At 53.6% G+C, this 18,817-nt stretch overlaps 1 protein-coding gene across 4 annotated transcripts in view; it reads left to right on the top strand.

Moving 5' to 3' along the window:
- Positions 1-1,265: 1,265 nt before the first annotated feature.
- NXN (nucleoredoxin) overlaps positions 1,266-18,817 on the top strand; it is a 51,137-nt gene continuing 33,585 nt past the window's right edge. The window contains exons 1-2 of one of the 4 annotated variants that reach the window (XM_068655628.1): positions 1,547-1,680; positions 9,576-9,658. In XM_068655628.1, coding sequence (XP_068511729.1) covers positions 9,638-9,658 — 21 coding nt within the window. In that variant the 5' untranslated portion in view covers positions 1,547-1,680; positions 9,576-9,637. Of the gene's footprint in view, positions 1,681-5,127; positions 5,236-9,575; positions 9,659-16,660; positions 16,718-18,817 lie in introns of those variants that run through there. The other 3 variants (XM_068655624.1, XM_068655626.1, XM_068655627.1) reach the window with 3 other exon arrangements.

The raw sequence follows: 18,817 nt of genomic DNA, 5'->3' as shown, positions 1-18,817 counted from the left end.
TGCTGCGGGGTTTGCACGTGAGCTGATGGCCACTCACAGCGGGACTTGCCAGAATTTGTATGGGTTCACCCCATTTTGGGCAGCCTCGCCTTGGGGATGCTGCTTGGACAGGTCCAGCTGGTCCTCACTTTTTACTCGTTCTCTGTTTCAGAGCATCTTATTTCTGCTTGGTTCATTAAAAAAGAGGTCATTTTCAGTTGACTGCAGCTATAAATATCATTTTTTGCAGCAGAATATTTATATTGCCACATAGGTTTGTTGAGCTCAGGGCCACCGACTTAAAAAACAGATTCCCTGCCCTAACGAGCCCAAATGCTTAATTAAAGCAGATAAGGCAGGACAAATAAAAACAAGACAAAACTCCTCTTGCTTTGAACCACCTCTAGGGAGCAGGTCTTGGCAAAGGAAAAGAGAGATTGTAATGCTCTAATAATAATAACGATAATTAATTGTATTTATAAAGCATCCCCTAATGGCTCTGGATGCTATACAACAATTTTAAATACAATTGAAAGCAGCAATAACAAGAAGCCAAGTGAAAAGCCAAGTAAGGAAATGTTGTAAAGATAAGCGTCTCTTACAGTAGCCAGCAAGATGTGGGGCTGCTGCTTTGGGGCTCTCCTAGGAAGGCGCTCAGGGAGCAGGGAGTGCGGGCACGCTTCCCTCACCAAAGTGTGCTTGTGTGGCACCAGAGGAGCTCTGTGCCTTTAGAGATGTGTGGGGGGGGGTTCTGAAGCTGAAGTCTTGGATTCAGGCACCCAGTGCTGGCTGTGGTCTTGTGGGGAGGTCGCTGGAAAGTGGGTGGCTTGGGCTTGGGGCAGTGACATGGGTGGCTGGGGACCTTGCATGTCCTGCGTGCTTGCAGGTTGCAGGCCCTGGTTGTGAGAGGGGATACATTTCAAAGCTGCTTTGCATGTCCCTGTGTACACTTTATTTCCTCCCCGCATCACAAGGCAGGCAGCCGCTGTGCTTCGAGGCAGCCACATTTCCTCACCTCGACGCTTTGGCTTTTGGGGTTCGCCGTTTGGCAAACAAAGAGCGCTTTCCACCTCGGGCTGCGACCCGAGGGGGGACAGCCGAGAGCCTCGCGAGGCCGGAACAAAACCACTTTTCAAGACACCAGACCCCGTGAGGGCACCCAGCGCCCATCCTTAACCCCCCCCCCCCCTTACTTCGGGTTTCCCCTCACGGAGCCCCGGGGAGGCCGGGCCGGGCGGGGGCGGGCGGAGGCCGCGCTTGTGCCGGCAGCGCCCCCTGGCGGCCCGGGCGGGCCGGGCGCGGCGCAGAGCGGGGCTCGGCGGGGCCGGGGCTGAGCTGCAGGGGGGGGGGGGAGGAGGAGAAGGAGGCTGAAGAGGGAGCGGGATGGCGGGCGGCCTGGCCGAGGTGCTGGGCGAGGTGCTGGTGGCCGCCGACGGGGAAGAGGTGGCGGTGGCGGCGCTGGCGGCCCGCGGGGTCTCGCTGGTGGGGCTCTACTTCGGCTGCAGCCTGAGCGGCCCCTGCGCGCAGCTCGGCGCCAGCCTGGCCGCTTTCTACGGGCGCTTCAGGGGGGAGGCGGCGGCGGCCGGAGCTCAGCGCCTCGAGATCGTCTTCGTGTCGGCCGAGCAGGAGCAGCAGCAGTGGCAGGAGGCGGTGCGGGCAATGCCCTGGCTGGCGCTGCCCTTCGCCGACAAGCACCGCAAGGTGAGACCGCGACGGGGCTGCGGTGAGGGGTTTGTGTGTGTGTAAGGGGGGGGGCGGCCCCATAGGGAGGGTCCTGCCGGGCTTTGTCCCGCTGGGGATGAAGCGAGGAGCGGTGGGGCTGAGGGCTCGGAGCCTTCCAGAAAGTTCCTGTGCGCCCCCAGGGCTCTGGGCATGGCTGGGGCAGAGGGCTGGGGGCACGCAGAGGGGTGGTGGGGGTGTGGGGCTGGGTTTCACCAAGCTCCTGGGGGATGCTGAGGCTGAAAGGGGATTTAGGGGAGCTGCCCAGGATTTAGGGGAGCTGCCCAGGATGGTTTCTTGAGTCCTGGGTGTGAGGGAAAGGGGCCAAGGGCAGCCGCCGGGTGTTGGCCATGCCCCGGCCTTGGCTGGCCCCTCGGAGGAAGGGGTGTCTGCTGGGTGTGGGACCCAGTTCTTAAATAAAAGTGGGTTTTCTGTAAGCCTCCCGGCTTCCTTGCGATTTGCTCCTCGAGACGTAAACTCGGTGCTACGGCTGGAGCTGGTGGTGGCTCTGCCCGGCCGAGGAGCAGCTCGGGGCTGGGAGCACCCGGCTGCGTCCCCAGGGGATCTGCGGGATGTTGGCGAGGATTTGGGGACGGCATCGATCGGGTCTGTGGTTTCCCTCAGCTCGTAGGGGGACATTTGGTGATCGAAAAAAGGGTTGGAGCCGGTTTGGGAGTTCCTGGCAAAGCAGCCGGCTGAATCGATGCTGTTCTTTTTTGGTATTTATTCAGCAGCTGGTATTTTTGGTATACTACAAGTTACAGTCCCTAATCTGAAGGGTTTCATCTGAAACACTGAGAAATACCAGACAAAAAGAGCTCTGTAAAACCCTGAGATCTAAGGCTGTGAGGGACGGGAGGGCAAAGACCAGATTTTCAGATTCAGCAAGTTCTCAGCGTTGGTAGTTTAAGGGGAGAAAAAAAAAAAGCCTTTACAAACGTAATCTTCTCTGAAAGCTGTTGAGCAATAATTAAGAAGATGGAGCCCCGCAGTGTCATTTCTAAACATCTTTCTGGAGCGGAATCGCAGCGGGCTGTTTGAAAGCCGCGGGTGCGGCGAGCGGGGTCCTCTCCCTTTGTCAGCCGCTGGCGGTGGCCAAGCGGGCGCTTGCTCAGCCCTGGAGGAGGTGGGCTCGCCCCCAGCCCTTTTCCTGCAGCTGGGCTTCAATCCCACGCCTCGAGAGCCCAGGGGGTGACCCTTTCAAATGTGGGCTCTGCTGGGGTGGAGGAGGCTTCTCCTTCCTGGCCAGGACCCCGAGCCCTCCGCTGTCCGCATCGGTGAAGTCATCTTCAGAAACGTTCTCTGTCATTGGGCTCGCTGTTGGATGTCCCCTCTTTGGGGAAGTATAGGTGGTGTGATTTTTGGCTGGTTTGCTGTCATTTTTGTCACTAAACCTCTGATTCCTCATGTCCAGCTTGACCCACCTGGGTGCTGCTGCTGCAGACCCCCCCAGTTTCCCCCCTTGAACCCAAGGCAGCTCTCAGCAGGCGCTTGGCTTAACTAGGGGAGTTGCTTTGTCCCTCAGAGGAGTTGGGTTTTAACATCAGTGCCTTTAAAACCCAAACCTCTTGCTACAGGGGCATGAAGGGATTGTTGTTCCAATTAGCAGCTGGCCATTTCCCTGCAGAATGTTTCAGGTTGTTTAGGTGCTGGGGCTTTTTGCTTTGCCGTATTTGCTTTAAAAATTCCCCTGTAACATAATGAAATTGTTGGGAAGTGGTTGGAGTGGAAGGCGGCATTAATTTTACGTTCTGGCCAATACTTCCATCTATTAGATTGCGAGAAAACATGAAATAAAAAGATTATGGGGTCTTAAATTCTTATTCCAAGAAACCCTGAGTTAAATTCAGGATTATTTTTGTGCAGAGTGTAAAGTAATTGAAGCTTGTGCTGTATATTTTCAAAACTAAGCAGATGTGATGTGGCTTTGGAGGAAGCTTAATCTGTGGATAACAGAGAACCTATTTGTAAGTTATAAGGGCAATTATGTCGGGATATCAGATTTCTAAACAGGAGATTTATAATCTGTAGTTCAGGCAGATAGAAGTTTCCTTGTATAATAGGCTGCTTTTTAAATAGGCGGGCTAATGACCCGGCTCTCCAGAAAAGCACAAACTTTCTATTTTTTAACTACATGCCAGCAAGAGCTGGGGATGTCTAGCATATGCTCGGTACCTTGCAGGCTTAATTTGTTTAAAAACAAAGGCATTAGGAAAATGTAGACAGTCCTTTTGAGTTATGGCTCTTTTGCTCTAAAAGCTATTCTTAAACCCGATGTGAGACAAGCCCCAGAGACTTACACAGATTTACTGGAAGAAAAGCGCCGTGTAGATACAGAACAGGGATAAAAGGGAGGCAGAAATGTGGGAAAAATCAGGCAGGGAACTGAAATCCATCCCTGAGCTCCCAGCCTTGGCCCGGAGGGGCTGTGGGGAATCGTCCTTGGAGCTTGGCCGGGTGAAGCCGTGGCTCTTTTGTGTTGGTGGCTGTGGCTGGAAGACCTCTGGAGGTCCCAGCAGCCAGCCGATAGTTGGTCTGGGGTTGTGAAAGCTTTGTGGGGAGACGACTTACTGTCCCGTGTTGGCTGTAGCATCAGTTTTGTTGCTCAGAATTACTGAATAATACAGCTCTGACAGTTTCCTGCTTGTCAGACTACTGAAATATTTATCAGTGTACCCATCACCTTTCCCTGGTGCACTCCGTGGTATTATTTTTTTTTTTTCAATTTTCTCCCTTTTCCGAAGCCCAGGCACTGAGCCTTGCTGGGTTTGAACAACCAGCCTCCTTTCTGGGCTCACGGTAAAATTCCCACAGTGCTAAAGGTGAAATAACCTCTTACTCCCGTGGATATCGGTGCCAGTAGCGTGGGCTGCCCAAGAAAGGAGCCGCTCTCAGGGAATTCCTGGGGAGCTCGGTGATGCCAGGTTGTAGGACCGAGGGCGTCCTGCAGCAACCGGTTACGTTTGGGTAACTTTAGCAGGGATTTCCGTCTCCAAACCAGTAATAAAAGAGCCGGAGAAGTCTGCAAACATCTGGACATGGGGAAGGCCTTTGATTAATGAGGAGGATGGCGCTGTGCCTCTGTCTGAGCCACAGGCAGCCCTATTATTGTGAGTTTTTTTTTTTTTTTTCAAGAACAAAATCGTTACCAAATGAGATCGGAGGCCTTCAACTTTTGGTACACATCCCTCAATCGAGGCGCTCAGGCCGGGTTTTGGGGAGCTACAGCAGCTGTTGGTGATTGATTTGTCTCCTGATGGAGCCTGGAGTCGCTGAGCAGGGCACGAGGGAGATGTCGAGCCGTCTCTTTGTTTCAGCTGGGGTTTTGGTTTAACATCACCCTGTCGTTAGCTGCTTGCACGAGCAGCTGCTCAACTTTTGGAGGGCTGCTTTGAGGCCGGCATTAATTCCTGACGGCTGCCCAAGGCACCGAGGAGCTCGGCGATGTCACCAGCCCCAGCTGCCTGCGTGCCCCGTGTGCTCCATCCACGGGAGCACCAACATCTCCTGGCCAGCACCAGCACCCCCAGCTCCTGGGTGAGCCCATGGGGGACATTTAGGGGCTGTCGGAGCAGTGTGGGCACAGAGCCTTGGGCAGGAGCGTGCTGTCCCTGCTGGCTGCGGTGCTGTGTGCCAGCTGGGTGCTTTTTGCTACGAAATTGGCTGCTTTCAGGATCGAGGAGGTGCTGCCACACATCCCTGCGTACAGAAGGGTGCAAGAAGGGTCCCTGCACTGGAAGAGAAAAGGATCTGCATTAAGAGAAACAGATTAAAAAGAAAGAGAAGTGTCTGCAATGAGAAGCAGTTTATCTTCTGCTGCTCTTTATTTGCCCTTGCTTTTGTTTCTACCTGTTACTTGCCTGGTGCAGTCACCTTCCTCGTTCTTTTTAATCCCGATTTTCCCCACCCCTCGTTCTCGGTGTGGCCGCTCGTGTGCAGCGCCGCACGCTCTGTGCTTCGCCCCGCAGTCTCTGTTTGCTTTCCGCTGCCTTTATGCATCTGCCTGAATGCTGCCCAGATGCTTCCCGGGAAGGCCAAACTGTTTCCACTGGAGCCGAAATAGTTCTCTTCTGGTTTTAAACGAATGCAGAACATGTTTATTACATTTCTGTGATTACTCAGTGAAGTCTCTGAAAACAGTTTAAAGATCTCTCTTTGCTCATGCTGGTAAATATGTTTTGCTTGGGAGAGAGTGGTTTCCCTTCATCCTAAAGCTGGATTTGTGCATCCTGGTCTGGGTATCATCTCCTGGACTAATACAAAATGTGGCTCTTGCTGAGCTCAGTGACAGGGGCATGTGCTCTTCCTCTGTGCACGAGGAAAACAGCAGCTCCCTCTCACCCTACGGAGAGGGAGAGGAGCGTGTTCGTAGCTTTGGGTGGCGTTGTTCCAGTGGATTGACAGAGGTAACGGGTGATCCGAGCTGGGCATGGATAGAAGAACCTCTTCTGTGTTGGGGGCACATCGTCTTCATCACTGCAGGTAAAAGGTTGGTCTTGGTGAAATGTGACCGACCTCTTGTGAAGATTTCTACAATAAATACTTTTTTTTTTTTTTTTTTAAATTATGTTTTCTGCCCCGTCTTTCCAAGAACAAGGCTTTTTCTCTCTGCTTAAAAAGATCATCAGCTGTAGGAGCTCTGCTAATAGGACACCCCAGACGGATTGGTGAGGAGCTGCAGGTGTGCAGCATGGTGCCAGCATTGCAGCTCTGCTGGGTGAGCAGCTGGGAGCCAGGTCTGTGCAAGAAACGGTGGGGAGGAGGTGGAAACGCCACTAAATCTGATGGTATTAAATACCTGGAGGGGGGGGGGGAGGCCACAAACCCTTGGTTACAGGTGAGGTTACACCCAGGTTTTCAGGGACTTGCAAGGTTTCTTCTTGCAGCCGCCATCTGCTGAGGCCAGGGAGGCAGGCGGTCAGCACAGATGGGGGATTTGTCTGACGGAGGGTTTGGTAAGGCAGTCGAGGCAGTTTTTGAGTTTCATCATATAAAAATATCGAGGTAATCGCTTTCAGCTGTATTCCTGACTTGCTGTTTTTGGGGTGGGAATGTGTGTGAAATCCTTGGCTCGAGGAGATGCAGATTTGAAAAATCTGCTCTTCTCATGACATCAGGCTGTTGAGTAAGGAGCGAGGCGGCAGCAGCAGCACCGACCGATTCTTTGTTTGCTCTGAAACCCGCTGGTTCTGAACCAGAAGAACGGGAGATCTCTGAAAGCGGCGCAGGGGAGCCTGTGTGCTGTTTTTCATTGTGGCATCTTAATCCAGATGTTGAAATGAAAACGTCCATTGAAAAATGCCCGGCTGACGTTTCATTTGTTACTCTCGGGTTGCAGAACTGAGCACAGCGACTTTGCTCCGTGCAGCAATCAGCACAGTTCCTCCCCAGCAAGGCGTGCCTTTGTGAGCTGAACGTGGAACAATCTTTCACAGGAGAAGGTGCAAAACACAGGGCGATGCTGGAGGGGCAGAGCAGCCAGCTTTCCATCTGGCCCAGGAGTGGCTCTGCAGCATTTCCACGTTGTGAGCACAGCACCAAAGCCAAAACATTCTCTAACCCGTGTCGCTGACGCTTTTCCAGATGATTTCTGAGCATATTTCGTACAGCTCTGCGGCGACCCTCTGTGCAATTACCAACCATCTCCTGTGCAAAGCCCCCGGCCTTGCAGTGGAACCCCAGGATCAGCAGCCCCCAGGTCTGGGTGTAAAATCCACGTCCTGCAATAACATCACAGACGTCCTCTGAGGCTGGGTTTCCCCACACATCCCCAACGCCGCCTGCCTGAACGCTTTCCCCGGGGGGGAAATTAATGTTCTGCGTGTCTCGCTGGTGTGTCATCCACCGGGTTGTTTATTGCATCCCTTCGGCTGCTCGTTGCAGATATCCGAGGCCCTGCTCTGAGAGCCCTTGGATGTCTCTCCATAAACCTCAGGGGTATCTGGATCAGGCCCGTGCTTTGTTCACATCCTCCTGGCTTTATGGCAGGGGGAAGCAGCAGGAGCTCAGAGCTCTGCCGTGTGGCTGGCTCGGGGGCTGGCCTCTGCAGGTCCTGCCCAAAAAGCTGCCCCAGGCCTCAGCTCGTGACTCAGCCCGCTCCAGATTTTTGGAGCAGTTTGATAACACCGGGGTTTGAAATGCACGAAGCCGTCTCCTTCTCCAGGACTCAAATCAAGCCTTTTGTGCCATCACGTCTCGCTGTCTGGAGGCGCTTCTTAGTCCTGGGGCAGTCTGTGTGAAGTGTTAGGATTTCTGAGAGGGTCGAGGGATGTTTTGGAGGTTTCTGATCCCTTCTCGTGGACGGACTTTTAATGTTTCAAAGCTGCGCACGGCGAGGTCAGCTAGTGCTGCCTGGGATAAGGTTTCACTTCTGCTGTGTTTTGCATTCCTGTTTTTTTCAGCAACGTTCCCAGCGTACGGGTTGGGTTATGGTTTTAATCTCAGCTAAGTCAAAAGATGCTTCGGGGGGAACAGCCCAGGCTGCTGCTCACCCCTGCCCCACGCGGGGACAGGGCGAGCTGCTGGAATTGGGGCTCCAGGCAGCATCAAGGGGTGCCAGGGGCTGCGCTGGGCTGAAGAAATGAGGCTGGGCAGCATTTGCCTGAGTATTTACCCTGCAAAAACCTCGTTGGTATACACGGGTTGCTTCCTCCTCCTCCTCTTTCTCCTTCCCCTCCCATTTTTTATCAGGGAGCCAAGTTCCAAGCAAAATATTCCAAAGTGATATTTAATTACTCTTTAAAATGCAACTATTTGTCTTATCAGCCATGTGGATTTCTGTTTGCCGCTTTGATTTGGCAGTTAGTAGTTTGTCATTTTTAAGAAGCTTACACACCCCAGGAATCTGTGATTTTTGTGCTTTTGAAAGGAGAGATGTTGAATTAACTGCGGCTTTGAACTATTCACGGATAATTTCAGGCCCCCTGCTTTCAGCAAATAACAAGCTGACTCCCGAGCTTTCAGGCTGGCTTGAGTGCTGAATAATCCTGGCTGTACGGAGCCTTTAAGCCAGCTCCGTAACACATCCTGGTGTAACACACGAGGTGTTTGATGCGTTCTCCAGGCAGGTGGCTTGGTGGCGGTGCCACCGCCGTGCGCTGGCAGTCGGGAAGGGAAGAGCACACGGAGGGCGCTTGGATTCCTTGCGACTCGTGCTTTGTGTGCAGCAATTTCCTCTCATTTCCTCGCCTTCCTTCTGTTCTTTATGCCTTAACGCTGCCGCATTGGGCTTTTATTGGAACTTTTGGCAGGGGAAGGCTGATGTGTTCGAACCCCAGCGAGGTCTCGCTGCCCCGCTCTGGGACGCGCTGCGTTACAGGCACTTATTTCACAGGCGGGCAGCTGCAGTGGCAGACACTTCAGGGACCTGTCCGTGGCTGCAGAAATCCAACCTGTGCTGCTGCAGGTGTTAGACTCCTACCTCAGGGAGCCTGTAATTTGAACAGGCGGTGAACAAAAGGCACGGGGAGATTTACAATCTGGAAAAGCCATGCAGGAAATCTGTGCCACGTCTGGATAAATTCCAGACCGGTACCTGCAGCCCAGCATCGTCCACTTTCTGGGATCCTCTTTTGGAGAAGCAGGAGGGTTTTGTCCCCCTGGCTGTGCGTGGGCAGCCTGGCTCCAGGGGGCTGAGCTCCCCCCGTGGCGGTGTTGTAGTGAGCTGTGCTTGGGGCACTGCCGTCCCTTCCTCTGCTCGGAGCGGCTTCCTCGTGCTGGGTCCCACCGCTATTTGGCCACACAGCCAAAAAATACAACTGCAGCTTATATCCAAAGGTCCCGAAGTAAAGATAAGGCCAGTGGAGGAGCTGGCAGTGAAACGAGGAGCTGATGAGTAAGCAAAAAGACACAAATACGTTCCTTCTCTATCCCGCCAGAGAATTTGTGCGCGTATTTCGGATTACCGCCCGGGTGCCGTGTGCGTGCGCCCCGCTGCAGGATGGCTCATCGGATCATCACCGTGAGTTTTCCAAAGAAAATGCAGTGTCGTGTTGACTGGGGGGAGAACTAAACAGATGCAGGAATGTTTTCTGCATATTCTCACGTCTGCCTTTCAACACCGGGAACAATTGAAACCAACAATTAATATGCAGAGAATTTGCGGGCTTTATTTAGCGTGACTGCCTGACTGAGCGCTGCTGGTGCGGCAGGGCCCTTCCTGGCAGGCTGCTGCGGCATCAGCCCCCTGCCCAGAGCACAGCGAGCCCCTCTGCTCGCAAAACGAGGACGGGAGAGCCCCCAGGATGCTCCCACTGCCTGTGCTGGGACGACGAGCGGTGGAGACAGCGTCAGGGAGATGCTGGCCTGCAGACTTAAGCCCCAAATGTGCTTCTAGGGAGCTGTGGGGACCACGAGCTGTGCTGCCAGCCCCGTAGGAGAGCGAGGACAGGAGCCTGCTCGGTGGAATCACAGGAAAGCGAACTCAGGGCACAGCAAACCTCGCAGAGCTTGCTCGGAAGGAGGAATGCAGCGGGGTGACCGGCGCCGGGAGTCCTGTGCCGCCTGGGGCAGAAGCAGAGCTGGATTTCCCAGGCCAGGCACAGCAGCGTAGTGATGGGGTGATTTGTGAGGCTGTGCTGTGAGTTTTGCAGCCGTGAAGGTTGGGAACAGACCTGCCCAGCTGGGGGGAAAGGCTCTGGAATCCTCTCCGCAAAGGTCCCTATTTAAAATTAATTTGCCAGGAGTTACCAGGTTCCTAGTTTGTGCCCAAGGCACAAAAAAAAAGCTGGTGGCATCCTGGGGAGCCCGGGTGAGGTGTCTGGGATGGCTCCGGGTGACACTGCGGTGACATCAGGGTGCAGCCCCACCAGGAGGGAGCAGAGAAAGGAGCCTCATTTTACGTTTCAGTGCAAGGATTTAGGAATCTGGGTGAGAATTAGGTAATGTGTGTGGGAGAGAGCAGGACACAACCGAAACTAATTGCGACTGTGCGAGCGAGCTGGAGAGAGGAATTCTGCTTCTCCCTTGTTCCCGAGAGACTTCCCCTGGCGAGATGAAGTCATAGCCATTACTTCACGAGCAGCAGCTCCGCGTGCTGACAAATGAGCCCTCTCGATTCGTGCCGGAGCAGCTGAAGAGGACGTTGCCCCCTTGCAGAGACGGCTGGGCAGGTACGAGCAGCCACCCTGTGAGCGCCTGAGCCCTGCTCGGGGAGCAATAATTGCACCCAGCGGTGTGAGCCCCGCTTCCAGAGCAAACAAACGGCTTTAGGATCTCCCCCTCGCAGCACTGCTAGGGGAGTCCCTTTTGGAAAAAGTGTGAAATTTATGGTAATGCGTGCTGAGGATCTCGTGGCGGATCTGAGCCGCTAAATCCTCTAAACCTGAGCCCACGGCTTCATTGACAGGGCCTCTCACTTTGCTCTGCTCCAAGCTTATGGTTTCAGTGCTCCAATATTTTTCCATACATGGAAGCATTCCTGCCCCAGCCCGGGCTAATCCTGACATGCCACTGCATCTGGATGTGAGCTCATTTCTCGCAGCTGACACTGTACACAGGCAGATGTCTGAACCTACTGGTGTTTAAATGGATTTACATCAACCAGCAAAAGTTTCACCCCATAGGTAAGCAGGAAAAAAAAAAAAAGCGTGGTTTCCCATTTTACCGACCCTCCAGGGCTATTAGGTGGCTGGACAGGCCCCTGGTGCTGCTGTGCTGGGGAAATATTTGGTGTTTAAATGATGAAGGGGCACAATTTAACCAGACCAGCCTCCAGCACAAGCCCCCATCTCACTGCTGTCTCTGCCTTCGCCTCCCCTGCTCTTTGGTCGCTCCGTGTGCCCTTCCTGGCTCTGGGCGCTGTCCCCCTCTGGTCCCCATCTCCTCTCCTGTCCCTGGAGCCCCCCATTCCGTCCTGCAAAAATCTGGGTGCAGCTCGGGCCGTATCCACCAGCTCTGTGGGGTCCCACTCCTGGTTGAGCTGGGTGCCGCAGCAGTGCAGAAGAAAGAGCTGCTTGTGCTGCTGTGTGAGCCGGAGGCTGCTCCCGTGCTGGAAGCTTTAATTAAATGGTCGTAAGGTGCTCTGAGATCCTCTGCTGAAAGGCCCTGTGTCAGGGCGAAGTCTCCAAAGGAAAGTTCAAGTTCTTCTGGATGCTGCTCTGGTGCTTTTAGGGCGGGTTGAAGGGCAGCAGGTTACAAATCCTGCCGCACAAGCGCTGCCTGGGCGCTCAGCATCCAGGTATGCGCTTCTTTTATCAACTGATAGCTGCTGTTTAGCAGGGCAAGGAGTTATGCTGATTGTATCCCAAGCCGGTGACTCCCCACGTTTATTTTGCAGGCTGCTCCCTCTAATTCTGCTTGGCTTGGCGGCAGTAGCACAGAGGCTGCGTTGCTGCTCCATTACCAGCTGCTCAGAACCACCTCTCCCCTGCCATCTCCGTGCTCGGGGAGCTTTGCAAATCGTGCGAGGGTTTGTTTCCAAAGCTTTGGAGCTCAAATGAAGCTGCTGTGCCTGTTGTCTGGAGGGAAGGGAAGCAGAGCAGCAGCCTCCTTGCTCCGGGTGCGATGTGAGCCCGGCCTGCCCCCCGCCGCCGCGCTGCACGCTCCCCAAATCGCTTCGTTCCAGGGTTAGAAAAGCCCCGGTTTTGTGTCCTCAGAGCTGGATTTCACAGACACGCAACAGGAAAGGTCTTAATGCCTCCAGCTTGATCTCCTAATCTGAAAGCATGGGAAGTTTTCCATAGGCAGATTTGCTGCCTGGCTTTCACGGTGCGAGTTTGCACAAATAGGTTTTAGTCCTGCGATGGGGCAGGGCTGCTGGGTGCCTCCCACCAAGATTACTGGCGTTCGGGTCTCTGGTGTTGGTGGAGATGCACAAAAATAAATTTAAGGAGTAGGGGGTTCCAGGGAGCGGTACAAATGGCTGGAAATTGAGGGTAGGGAATAGTCAAGTGCTAATGTATGGCGTAGCTTTGATTCCTTTTTATTTTTTTTAAGGAATAGAACAAGCTGAGGGCTGCTGCCGAGCAGTTTTTCCTCCCCTCGTGACACACTTGTCCTCGGAGCCTTGTAGGCTTTCTTGACAGTCGCTCCCACGCCTCCTGGCCGTAAGTTGAGTGATTTTTTGTGACGGGAGCACCCAGGGCCCCGTTTGCCACAAGGTGTTTATTGCCTGGGCTGTGCATGCAGCAGCGTCTGCTGCCCCAGTCGCTCCCAGGACGGGTTTTTGCCTAGAGAGGCAGTTTTCGAGCCAGTTAATTGCCAGGTTGTGAACCAGAAGGGGCCGTGGGTGTCCCTGCCTTCCCCTGCGGACAAATCCCTGCCGGTGTCTCTCAGGGTGGAAGGGTGGTGACAGGAGGAGCCTTGTCCCCAGGGGCAAGGTGAGCACGGGAACAGAGGGACGGGGACGAGACGGGACCCACAGCAGCGCTGCCTTGGCTGGGAAGGCGCCGTGCTGCAGGCAGCTTGACTTGGAGTTGCAGGAATGATCCAGGTTTTAGTCGGCTGAAGACTAAAATGCCCCGTGAGCCGTGCCTTTTGGCTCGGGCTGCCTGACCGGCCGCCCTGCTTTGGGCCCCGTCCAGCATCCTCTGTTTGATGTTGTCTCCGCAAGGATTTACTGCAGGCTTCACAGCTGAAAGAGCAGGGCAGCTGGCGTGAAAGCCTCGCTAGGATAAAACTTGATAGGATGAGAGGCCACCGAATGCCACCTCTGTCTGTGGCCATCCCTCTAATTACTGAATTAACACCCCCGGGCACAGCCTGCAGGCCCACCTGGGGCTCAGGGGCTGTTGTGCTGGCCCCTGTTTGCACAAACACACAAGGAGAGGCTGTCTTTGGGGTAAAACTGCTTATTTTTGGGGGTGTCGGTGCAGTGCAGGCAGGGAGCAGCCTGGTCGGGGCTCCGTGGGACCCCCTGCAATGTGTGGCACAACATCCTCCCCCTTCACTGCTGTTGGGAAATCACACAGCGAACGAAGCAGCTCCTGATGGCCAGCGTGGATTATCCGGGTCTCCAGATTATTTTATAGCGGGGATTATCCAGAGATCCTTCCCCCAGCTGCATGCTTCCAGGACAGATGGACACCGAGTGGCACGGAGCAAGGCAGGAGAGCCCAGCATGACAACTGCTGCTTGGTGCCACAGGTGGAGGTTAGGACATTTAGGGTTTCTTTGAGCTTTGTAGTGAAGAATCTGAAAACGTGATTCATCCCTTGATCCGCGTCTCAAGTATGCGGTGGTGAAGCTAGGAAAAATCTGGGTATGTATAAAGCATTTCCTCCTGGGGGCTGGGAAACCCTTAGGTGCAGCATTTGTTACTTTACTTAATTGGGTTTGAAATCCTAAATGCTCAGAACAAGCCAGCTCATGTCTGTTGCAGGAAAAAACTCAATTGCTCAATAGGAACGGCTTTTCATCCTGCCGCACTAAGGAGAAAATAAGGTCAAATCTATTGAAAAGAAGAATTACTGATTTATGTATTTATTTTGTCATCTGCTCAGGACCAGGGAGATGGCTTAGCAGGTACAGCTCGTGGTGAGGAAGGTCGTGTGTGTGAGGCAGCTCCTGAGAAGGAAGGCGGTTCTGTGCCGATGCTCAGCCCTCTGGTATTTAGCCTGCTCTCTCACTTTGTAATTATCCCAGCAATTAGCGCGGTTACAGATTGTGCCTTGCCTTTGCTGCTCCGTGTGCGCTTCTCAGGGTTTGCTGGCCGTGGGAAGAAACCAGCTTGGTGCAAAAAGCACAAGCCTGGGCTGAAGAGGCAGCGTGATGGGAATCGTTGCCCACGGTGGTGCTGCGTTGCCACCTCGGTGGTGGACACTGCCAGGGAGGTGGCAGAGGACAGCCTCTGCCTCGCCCGAGCTGGGGCTGCCACATCTCTTGTGATTTTGTTTTGTTTTCCTCTCTCATTACTCAGCGTTTGCTTCCTCCGGAGCTTCAAGCTATACAAACCAGGGGTGTCGAGCAGGGCGAAGACGCAGCGGTGCGTAATTCTCCTCGAGGTTGTGTCACCCTATGCAAAGCTGCCAGACAGCTCCTGATTTCAAAGTCGGGAGCTGCCGTTTCTGTGCACTTTTTGGTGCCTTGTTGTTACCAGTGGAAGCCCGTCCCGACAGAGAACCGGGTATTAACGTGCCAAGTGCCAGCTGCAGCGCAGACCCCATTGTTCAGCTAACACGTCCTGTGCTCACAGCTCTCGTGTGAATGAATGATCACGCTCCAGCCTTCCCTGTTAAGAGCTATTGAAGAGCACAGCAGGTTTTTTCACCTTGCTGAACCGAATGTTACTAACAAAATAACTTCAATCAAGTCCAGGCCTTTTTGCAGGAGTCGCCGTGCTCTTCTTCGCGCTGCGCCGTGCCATCCCAGCCAGCACTTCCCCATTGTGATGGACAAGCTCTGCCTGTTCGGGGGGTGCAAAGCCCCTGCCTCATCCATCAGAAGAAAGACACAAAGTCCTGGTGGTCTGGCTGCCCTCCCTCTGGTCTGCTGCCTGTGCAGGACCAGCCTGGCGCATCCCATCCCAGCCTGGTTGTCGCTCAGGTACGAGCTCTTTTCCATGCTGTTTACGCTCCACTTACCAAAAGAGCTCGGAGCCAGATGGTTTTCCTGCCGAGGATATAATTTCATGGGAGAGAAGCAGGGGTCTGTAAAACAATCTGTGGAATTAGTGGCACCTCAGCTCCTGCAGGGTCTCCCCGCCCCCTTTTTGGAGTCTGATTTCTGTTCTTTGAAAGCTGAAATTTCCATTGCAGCTGATGCCCTGCCAGGCACTCTAGCAGGGTTACTTTCCCTTGGATGCAGTTCAAGAAACCATCGCTCCTTTTCTTTATCATTCGTCATCAAAGCAAGAGGAGCGCTTTGCTTTCCCTGCACTTCCCTGCTGCCTCCAGAGCTGGGGAGGGCAGGCGGCCGGGGCTGCTCTTCAGACCCACGGCACCAGAGATGTGAATTTGAAAAGCTTTTGGTAATGGGGAAGTCAAAGCCTTGGTGTCCTCAAGAAAACACACTTCAGTAATTTAAAAAACATGAAACAAAACCTGCTCAGGATGCCAGCAGAGGTCTCGCTGGAAGCCCTCCTCCACGGAAGCCAAGATCTGAAGGCGCACACTGCATCTGACGCTAGGGATGTGCTCCAGTCCTGTCACATTTACCTCGGTTCTAGGATTCAGGCCGACCTTTTCATCTCATCCTAGAGTGTAGATTAAAAAAGAGAAGCGTGTTTAACAAGGAAAAGAAAGCTTCTGCTTAGTTTTTTGCTGCTTGTAGGAGCAGTTGGCTGCAGGATGTGCTGTTTTCTGATGCCTCTTCCAGTTGGATTTCGGTGGGATAGCTTCGATCTCAGCAACGTGAGCGATTGAAGGATCCTCCAAAGGGTGAACTGGTGTGGATCTATCTGCTCCTGCACGCCCACTGGGATATCTCCACCTCTCCTCATTCCACTTTACCTTGTCGTAACAAAACTACGGCAGGACTTGGTGCTGTTGGTGGTGGGGAAGAGTTTTCCTAGAGAGAATACAGAGGTCCTCTGCTTCAGAGCAAACGTATGGGCTGTACTGACAGGAGAACTGGCTGAGCAAGTCAGCAGTGGGTTTGAGCTGTTAGCTTTGTGGCTTTTGTCTACCAGAGCCCGAGCAGTATTTGATGTGCAGACATGTTTTCAGACATTTCTCATAGAGAAGGTGTTGGCAGGTCTGTTGTTAACACCCTTGCCTTTAGGCCAAACTATTGAAAATTCAAGTTCAGCTTGAATCTCATTTCAATGGCTTGGAAGGCTGCAATCTGATGGGCTGAAAAACCTCGTCCAACTCCAGCCCTTATTAGGAGCTTAATCTGAAGTGCAGCCAAAGCCAAATAAGGGGGAGAGCAAAAAAAAAAAAAAAAAAAAAAAGCAGTAAAATGGAACAAGAAATGTGCATCCAATTTACAGTATTCCTCTGCAACCTTAATTCAGCCCCCTGTACGCGTTACGAAGCAGTTTCTAATTATGGGATCGTGGGCTGTGTTTTTCCATGGCACCCCTGCCCTCGTTGCTCGTATGGGACGGGCAGAGCTCAGCGAGGGAGATGGAGGTGGCCAGGTGTGTATGTGGGACCTCTGCCCTGTACGGCACGGGGCTGGGAACGAGGAGAGCTGTGGAAAACCAGGAAGGGTAAAGTCATGGTTAAGGAGACGAGCATCCTGCTGTGCCGCTGCCGCAGGGTTCGTGTTGGTGTGGGGTTTGTTGCCCTTCCCACACAACTGGTGCCTTGATTTCTTGGGTCCCAGTCCGAGGGCTGGTTTGCAGCCACTCGGTGTGCTCCTGCTGCAGATGGTCTCACGGGAGGTGGCACGGCAAACATGTCACACGCTGCTCACCGCTATTTGTTTCTTAAAGTGCGAGCTGTAGGCTGAGCTGGGCCTGGATGCCCGAAGCTCCTTTATGCCTCCTCTCCTCAGCTACAAAATGGAGGCGTTAGGAACATAGCTCTCTAGGATTTTATGAAAACTCTCATCCTTTGAGAAGTATCCCAGTTTGGCAGTGGCAACACGCCTTCATTTTTGCCTCGGAGCAGCACATGAGAAGCGTGAAGTGAAGAGGACTCAGCACCGCAGCGAGCGACTGGGTAACTCCCCACCCGAGGAGCATCTTCTGCTCTCGGTGCCATCTGCGTCAGGACTTCGTGCACGTGTGGCACGTGTCCATCTGAAAAGGACCATGCACAGGTGGACCAGATCAAAGCTACAGAGAAAATGTATTTCCAGCACGTCCTCGCTCTGTAGGGCTTGGCTTGGTCCTTGGCCATTTGTGAGGTGATACAAATCGCAAGACCAGGTGAGGAAGGAGTGTGTGGAGGGTACAGGCATCGCTCTGTAGGATACCCTACAGGGAGACTTCATCCTTAGGGTGGTAATTCATCTGCTTTTCTGACCTGTGAGGGTTTGGGATCGTCCAGGAAGGATCCTGTGCGTAGCTGAGGCTGCCGCCACCAGATGTCTGCATTTGGCTTATCGGACGTGGCTTCTGCTTGATCTTTAGGTTGGAGCCTCACTTGCAAAACAGCTCCCGTGTCCATCGAAGACAGAGGTTGAGGAAGTTATTTTTTCTGTGGTTTTCTGGAACTCCATACCGTCGTCTGTCTCTAAGGAAGATGTGACGCACGGTGGCTTTGCAGCTATGCAGCTCGATGGCGAGGCGCGTAGCTGCCGACGCTGTCATGGGGATGCTCTCGCAAGGCGCTTGCTCAGCCAAGAGGCAGCCCACGTTTCTCTCCCTTCTCCCTTACCCTTTGGACTTCGCTCCAGTTTATCTCCATCCCCTCAAAATGTGGATGAGCAGAAGCAGCACACGTTTCACACCGCACGGGCAGGAGGAGCCCCGTCAGCCGTGCCGCTGGGAGGAAGGGCTCAGCCGCGCTCCACGAGCTCTCTGCCATCAGCAGATGTTGTCAGGCATGCTCAGGCAAAACCTTGCTCTCATTCACTAATTATAAAAAAAAAATTCCTGGCAGCAGCTCAGTGTGACTCAGCTACAAAAAAATCACTTAGGGGGAAAAAGAAAAAAAAAGGAGCTTATGGCGTAAGGCTGACTTGAGCGCACAAGAACGAGGGAAGTCGGGGCTGTCTGGAAGTCCCGCGGGTCGCCCACCCTGCGCTTGTCTGGGGAGGGCAGCGCTGGGAGGTGACAGCTCCCGGCTGCTGGTGGGGACAGACGGACAGCGAGGGGCCTTCCTGCAGCCGCAGGAGAGCTGCTGCTGCCTCGTGAGCTGGGCTCTTCCCTGCAGAAGCCGTGGGGACGGGGAGGACCTGCTGCCCGCTCGGGGCTTTGCGTTTGCTTTTCCCCTCGCTGCGCCATCTGAGAGCTGCACGGGGACACGCGGGGGCTGCAGCAAGCCTCCCACCTCGGCAGGTCCGGAGTGATCCCCAAACAGCGTGGTGAAGCTGCCTTTTTTTTTTTTTTTTCCTTTTTAGAGCGTTGGATTTTATTTTATTTTTGTTATGAAAACCACATAACTAATTTCCCTTGGAATCTTTTGCAGGCGTCTGCTCCGAGTGTGTTTTGGCCTCGCTGTCCATTGCTGGTTTTGAATCCCAGTCCCAGCGGTGGGAAGTTTTTAGAATTAATGCCAGTTGTATTTTTTATTTTTTTAATAGAATTGCAGTGTCCGCCTGCGGGTTTCAAACAAATATCTTTGACTTC

The sequence above is a fragment of the Anas acuta genome, chromosome 19 (genome assembly GCF_963932015.1).
Source record: "Anas acuta chromosome 19, bAnaAcu1.1, whole genome shotgun sequence".
In the NCBI taxonomy this organism is placed as follows: Eukaryota; Metazoa; Chordata; class Aves; order Anseriformes; family Anatidae; genus Anas; species Anas acuta.
Note: the sequence above shows the minus strand (reverse complement) of the source record. Positions and strands in the feature narration are given on the sequence as shown.